At 39.6% G+C, this 7,778-nt stretch overlaps 1 protein-coding gene across 1 annotated transcript in view; it reads right to left on the reverse strand.

Annotated features, from left to right (window-relative positions):
• The window catches only part of CNGA3 (cyclic nucleotide gated channel alpha 3), a 42,025-nt gene that overhangs the window by 30,742 nt on the left and 3,505 nt on the right, over nucleotides 1-7,778 (reverse strand). Inside the window, exon 2 of the mRNA XM_006017072.3 lies at nucleotides 3,204-3,320. Within this exon, the coding sequence (XP_006017134.1) occupies nucleotides 3,204-3,320 (117 nt within the window). The remainder of the gene's footprint in view (nucleotides 1-3,203; nucleotides 3,321-7,778) is intronic.

Raw genomic sequence — 7,778 nt, forward strand, 5'->3', positions numbered from 1 at the left:
CAATCAACAAGCAGGCTGCCAAGAGAGAGAGAACTGAAATCTGCCTTCAGAGCTAGGGGTTTCTGACATAAGGAGGAACCTTGGTGGGTGAGGGATCCTGTGATGAGAGATCATGAACTTAAATGTGGTCATGTAAAATGAGCCCAAAAGATGCCCTGATGATGAAAGAGAATGGGCCATGGAAGAGCTGGATTGTGAAATGATGGGTGGTGGGAATTCCAGGCAAGAGAGCACTTCCTCTTCACTAGATTTTGCTGGGATGGGTTATAGCTGAATTTTGCCAATAAATGTGCAACCTTATTTTGTAACCCTCATGGATCTAGATTCATGGGTCTAGATCCGTGGCTCTATATTCACCCCCTACCATTTAGAGCACTCACTTGTTCTGTCATATCTACTATCTGACTGTAAATTCATCAGCACAAACAATGTGTCTCCCTTCATATTCCCTAAGTTGTTTAGTGCATAGTACATATATTAGAATGACTAATACTAATACTAGAACTGGTCCTTGCCAGTAATTGACTGTTGCATATAAACTACAATCCCTCGTCCTAAACCCTAATGGAGCACTAGAATCAAGTAAATAAAAAATGTCACAATACTAGAATAGCAGTTTTATCACTGCTGTATTTTAATGTTTCTCTTTATGTTCTTCCCACCCTGAGCTAGGTGCTCTTCAGGGATAATAATTATTCTTGGTAAAACAGAAAAGCGACCTCTGTTTCTGAAATGCAGCCAAGTAACAATACTAGAGGTCAAATTGCCTAACAGTGGGAAGAGTCTATCCAACAATATTCTGTATTATGTTCTAATGGTAACTCCATCTGGACAGTGGTGGTACATTTGCATGCCACACAGACTTGCCTTGAGCAAACAGCATAATAAAATGCTGAACAGAGCAGCTCTTCCTTGATAGGCTTTGTAATATTCAAGAAAAGTTCTTTAGACTTCCCCAGAGGAAACTAGCACTACATCTGCTCAGATGGCATAAGGCTAACCATGATGAAAACACTAGTGCTTAAGCAATTTAAAATGCTATTGTATGGACTATCTGCCACTTGATTACAAATTCTCAAGGTCCTAAGGAAATAGCTTGTGACAGACTCCCTCAGAATATCTTACCTCTAAGATGTAAATGATAATAAAAAAGGAAGTCATATGTGGAGTGAAAGAAATCAGAGAAGAGTATTTTATATGTTTGTTTCCCCATGGGGTCAGGATTGCATGAATAATCTAAGACCTCCATGATTTAAAAGACAAAGTAATTGCAACTCTACCAAAAAAAAAAGGCAACCTCCTCACTAGGCTCACTAAGGTCATGGATTAATTGATACAAGCCTTACCATACTGACAAAAAGGACACTTGTACATGTGATGGGGGTTTAGTCCTTATGGTTGCATTCTATGCCCCCTAAATTGAAACAGTGATTTTAATTGAAACAGTGGATTTTATTTTTCCATCACTGTATATATGTTATTGACCTGGAGGCCACAGGTGTCTGCTGAAGACAAAAGTGGTGAGGGGCCTGATCCTTTTTTTTTTCTGACAGAGTTGGCCAATCTCTCCTATGGCCAGGGGGGCATTAATCAGTGCCATTAATTATCAGCTCGCCTCTCCAGCCTATCAACCTCCTTCTCCAGCTTCCAGCACATCCAGCCACACTCCTGCCACCTCACCATGCTGCCCATGGGGCAAGCCAGCCCATTCCTGTGTGGCCCCAGGAGCTGCTGAAGGCAGAATTGGTGAGGGACCCAATCCTTTCTTTCTGCAGAGCCTGCCCACCTCTTCCACATGTGGGGGTGAAGCTGACTAATGGCTGAAATGTTCAAAGTTGCAATGTTGAAAACTAAATTACATGAGGATTTAATTTTGTTTGCAAAAATGCAAACTCATTTAAAACCCCAAAAACTCCCATCTGTGTAATGGGTGATGCCATTAAGCCACACAAAGGGAAATTTTCATCATGTGCACATTATGATATCATCATGTGTACAAGTGCCCTTCAAATAGGAAATTAAGCCCAAGTGTCTTTCTGCCTGTCTGGGCAGAATTCAGTTTGCAGTTTGCAAATGTAATGAAAGGATTATTTGGGTGTTCTCTCCTCAGTTAAAATTTAGAATATTTAAGCAGGATGTTATCGTATCAGTTCAGGACATGAACAGGTTTTAGAAACTTAAAGAAATTCCCAGTACTTTTTTTTTAAATTCCACTACAAGCCGTTTGCTTTCATACATTGCAAACAGCCTGCTACCGCATGAGAACCCAAATAAAAAACTAACTAAAAGCACAAAGGAAAATGATCATTTTGTTCATCATCTTGTCCAAGATGAAAAATAGTGAAAAATAAATTTTGTTTTAAAAATTACTTCAACAATCCTGAATGTTATCAGTCTTTTAAAAAATAAATGATGTTTAATCTGATAGTGATCATTAATGTATTTAATAAATATATCATAAAACAAATAGAGCGTTGTACCCCCAGCTGAAATTCTCTAAATCACACCCAGAGGTCTTGATTCAGAAAGCACTTAAGCACATGTTCAGCTTCAGGCATGTTGTTAAGTCCCCTCTAAGTAAATGACACTTAAGCATGCTTAATCTCAAGGATTTGCTGGAAGCTGTTCTGAGATGCTTTCCTGAATTTGTATCAGAGCCAGAATCAACAGCCTTTCTTAATTGTGGCTCCAAGTGAGTCACACATATCTTAGTCCTAAAAATACCCAGTAGACCCTGCATCCCCAGTGCAAGATCTACCTCTATTAAGGCTAAGAGGGAATAATTCCTCACTTTGTGTTCAACAGAATCTATTATAACCAGTTAACAACCTAGAGAAAAACTTCTATTTATCCCTGCACTTACTGCCTGACCTCATTTCATCTCCGGTATTCAATTTCTTTTCAGTGCTGATGATCTCAAGATGAATCCCTTTCTCCTCCTTGGATGAGCCCGCTGGAGCCCCATCACCAGCTCTTGCACACTAGAGATTTTATTCCAATTTGACTGAGTACAGATGAGTACAGAATCAAGGTCAAAGCACCTTTGTTTCATTTAAGGTTTCTTGCGGACCTCTCCATTTCAGATGGACTGAACTCATTTTCTTACAGAAATGATGAACTTCTTTCCCTTGCTTGCAATATTCAGTAATTTCTTGAAAGCGTATTATCCTTAATATTGGGAATGAGATTAGTTAGCTAGTCACCTGGCCATTGCTCCCCTGCCTGTGAATGAGCTCCTCCGTGATTCTGACGGGCCTCTTGTCTCCATGGAAATGACTCTCTGCAATTCTGAACATGTGTCCTCACACAGTGAATGGGTCCTGAAAAAGCAAATATATTTTTAAAAGATTTTACTTAGCTCTGAATTGCTTTTGCCAATCATTCAGTTCTGTGCATCAACTCAGGAAACACTAGGGGAAAAATCCTACTTTTTCCATCACAAGTACTACCTCAGCCAAGCACAAAGTAAACACATGCAAGGCCTGCTATTTTGGTTTCCTGGGACTGCACCCTGTGAAATCAATGGAAATTCTGCTATCCATGTAGGCAGACATAGAAAGTGATTCTACCAACACACGGTCTTAACAGTACACAATACAAAATTTGTAGTAACTAGTATACAATCAAATGGCATCCCATTGACACTATTGAACTCTATGAATTTTAAAATCATGAGATTGTCTTTGAAATCACAAAATTTTAAGAATGAGTGAAATCTTACCCTTATTAAAAGTCAACCAAACATTCAGAATTGACTTCAATTGAGCCAAGATTTCATCCAATAAACTTGTGTGTTCTTTTTATTTGTCTCTTAATTGTGTTTCAGATTCATTTTTTCAACCATTCTTCCATGACCATGAAGCCTAGAAACTTACTATTATTATACCAAAACCAGAGAGTCTATTACCTAAGGCCTTAAGGAAAACACTAAATACAATGAAACCTACAATAAGATTGCAAGAACTGGCAATACTGCTTGGGTATGCTGCACCAGTGAGCAATCCATTAACTAACTTGGATGTACTCACAATGCAAAAAAGGACTTACAAAAATTTATACTCAATATGGCATCATTTTATCGCACTGAAAAGAACTTTGTTCCAAATTGGATTAGAGACTACAAAGATTTTCACCACTATCATCTTATTGTCTTCCTGACACAAAGAGGTATCATGTACCCTGTTTGATGCTGGAAAGTAAATTCAAATACATGTGCACACACAAATACACTGAAGTACTATTTTAACTCTAATATTTTATTGCTTTTCCTGTCATTTTTTCTTATAAGTCTGGGAAGTGTTTTACTTTAAAAAAGGAAAGAATGGATGGGAGTTCTTATAGAAATGACTATGCTGCAGAAACACAGAGCTGAGAAAAGAATCCCTTTTAGAGAAATAGAGATCCTATGAATGTCCAAGAAGGTTGGAGCTAATACAATGAGTATGCAAAGGCAAATGATTCCAAACAGAGGATTTCTTGTTCCAGAATCAAAGGCCATATTAATCACCTGCTACTGCCACATTGGCCATTTGTTTTGGGACAGCTAGGTTAAGAACTCCACATCTTCTTAGTGATGGGCGCACGATCTCAGATGTTCAGAAAGTCCAGGTTAAGGTATTGGACATGTGTTCATATGGTCTGAACAAAATCCAGGCAGGTGAGACTTACTACACAAAAGACATTATTTCCTGGCTTCTTTGACTTACTTTTCCCTAAAAGTCCCTACACTCAATCTCCTCTTCATTGATACTAGCATTGCTCTGTTCGGATACTTGTTGGCATTAGGTAAGGAGTTAAGTGTGTCAATACCAGATCTGGCAAAGAGCACATCCATATTACAGACTCCACTTTGGTGCTGAGATAACTGAGCTAACTTAATCTGACCTACATGGGATATAGGTAGCAATCTTGCTGCGGTGGCATGGAGCTTAGTCTTGGTTAATTTACCATGTATTAGCAATTACGTCTATTATTCTCCTTGCTCACAATAGCCTCCTCAGTATTTTGTACCCCTCACAAATTAAAAATCTGGAGTCCACTATGCCCTCACAAAATTGGAAAGTAATAAACATGTTTAATATAACTGCATTTATATAGTATGTTTTGAGGTGTCATCTGGGAAGCACGGAGCTATCTGTCTTGAAAGTGTTAGCTACAGGAAACATATAACCCTAGCTCTTCATCTTTTTATGCAAGTTTTATATTTGATAGCAGATGTAATTCAAGCTGATAACTGTGATCTATCAAGTGATAAGTCTGAGTCCGATGTGAGAGACTAGCTTTCAATCTATTTGAGATCAGTTGACACTTTATATGTATGGCTCAGTACAGTGCCATGTAGAAATAGTTATGGCAGAGCTGAACTAAGTAAATCAAAAGCACTGTAGCCTAAGAAGCAGAGTATATTACCTCAGGCAGAGCACCAGGCTAACCTGACTATACTGCTTCTGGTGCCCAAGCACTGTGCCATGTAGACATAATCTAAGTCATAAATGTAATCACTTAGAATCCAACCCAGTGACTATTTAAATCAATAGAAAGACCCCCCTGTCAGGTGGGTGAGACTGCTACTTGTTAGTGACTGAGCATGTTCAGAAGAGGATGATAATTCCCTCCGCTAGCTTAGCTTTCAAAAAGTGCAAGGCTTTCCTCAGGCTTTGGCCAAGAGGCCAGTGCTGGATGGGTGGATTGCTGTCTTAGTGTACTTTGGACTGTTTTGTTTGGGTTTTATGATTTCTCTTCTTTCTATTTTTATTTTTTCCTTGCTTGACTTCCATTTTAAAAAGGGCATTTGCTGTATTAATTTGTCTGTATGAACCTTGAGACTTTTTGCAGCTGGGCTGATCTTATAAAAAATATTTACACTGGATATAATGTAGACAGGTAGGGACAACATAATCCTTTTGTGAAGAAAGTACTCAAGCGATCACATTCCACATTCACAGCAAGTCTTATGCATATCTAACAAAATCATAAAAAATACACTAAAAATGCACCAGAGATCTTTGTTTCTGAAACTATCATTCTGACATCACATAGAATTAATTAGAAATACATTAAAACAGATTCTACTCTCATTTAACCAAGTAAATCTGAAATGAACTCCATTGCATAAGACAGTATTTGTCTGATTTCTTTCTCCCTCTGTTTTTCTACGGTCCTTGTCCTCTTAGACCAGCGGTCAGCAACATTTAGGAGTGGTGGGCACAAAAACTCTGTTGGCTCCAAAGCAGACTAGGGCTTTTCACTCAGCTGCTGCCATATCTCCCAGCCACCCTCATGATAACAAATCCCCACTGTCACTGCAGAATCACCAATGAATCATCACCAACATCTGGGCTTCGTGGGCCAGATAAAATCATTCTGTGAGCCAGAGCCAGCCCACAGGCCATAGGTTACCAACCCCTGTCTGAGGTCATGACACGACACGGGCCTGATTACACAGGCACAAAGGCCAGCCCACAGGAAGCCAGGTGCAAGAATGGGAATATATTCTAAGCAACTCAGTGCAGTGTTGTGTTTTTAATTTTGTTCGCATAGTGCCAGGGAGGGACCATCCCAATTGGGTGCTATTGTAACATAAATATTAAAATATTAGTAATAATTATTGCTATTGTTAACCCAAATTGTACAGTCAGTCTGTGGGGAGAATATGGAGCTTATTGAGCAAAAGATAACGGCACAAAATAAAAGTGGTGAGAAGCTCAGTTCTGCACCTTCAGCTCAAACTCATGGTAGACATCGAAGAGCTATTGTGCCACAGCAGGAGATAGGGGGCTTTTGTCTCAGAGGGAATGAAGGTGCTGCACTACCCGTTGGGGACTGAAGCTTTCCATCCCCTCTGCAAATGATCAGTCATGTGGGGCCCAAGCTCTTCTTGTCCCTTCTAAGTGTCTAGCAGATGTAGCTCAGCATGCTGCTTGCAAGAGAGGTGCAGAAGGACAGGCTCTTTGTACCTTTTTATATGCCCAGATAGGTCAGCCATAATCTGGTCCTAAATTTAGTTTTGCATTCATTTGGCTTCTGAGCAAAATAAAAGAAAATCACTTCCAGTTAAAACAAAAGAAAATAAACAGCATTATGAAATGGAAACTGCTGTTATGTTCTCAATTGGTTATGAATGGGGCATCAAACTGACCTCCCTGCAGAAGCAGGGAGGTCAGTTTGATGCCCCACCTAACTGATGTCATTTAGACATCTAGCCTCCTGGCTCTACTTGCTTGTCAGCTTGTTTCATTCATCTGCTAGTCAACAATAGACCTGCTCTGTTAACAACACCCATTTGTTATGAGAGGCTGGATTTTAAAAATCAGGGGCAAAGTTCTTTGGCACATTGGACTCAGTCACAGTTTTAAATTTGCCTGTGTCCCACTGTAAGACAACCTCTCCAGCCATCATTGCCAGGCCTCACTATATCTGCAGTTTTTCTTAAACCCTCATCTTTGGGGTCATATGCAGAAATCTGCTTCCTTCTGTTTAAAAAGTAAGTTTCTAGTCTTCATACTTGAGTGGGGAAAACTTGAAAGTGTGTAACCCCGAGCAAGAAAGTACATGAAGCAACTCCCACATTTGCTATTTTAAATATCCTACAATTCTTAAAACAATCTCATGGTTTTGAAGGTATTTAGCACTTGATTTTTTTTTTAATGCCAGGGTATTCATAGTTTCATAGTTTCATAGTGGTAGGGTCAGGAGGGACCTGAACAGATCATCTAGCCTGACCCCCTGCCATAGGCAGGGATGAATGCCGGGGTTCCAAGACCCCCCACCGGGGGACA

This window comes from Alligator sinensis, unplaced genomic scaffold (genome assembly GCF_000455745.1).
Source record: "Alligator sinensis unplaced genomic scaffold, ASM45574v1 scaffold144_2, whole genome shotgun sequence".
Taxonomy (NCBI): domain Eukaryota; kingdom Metazoa; phylum Chordata; order Crocodylia; family Alligatoridae; genus Alligator; species Alligator sinensis.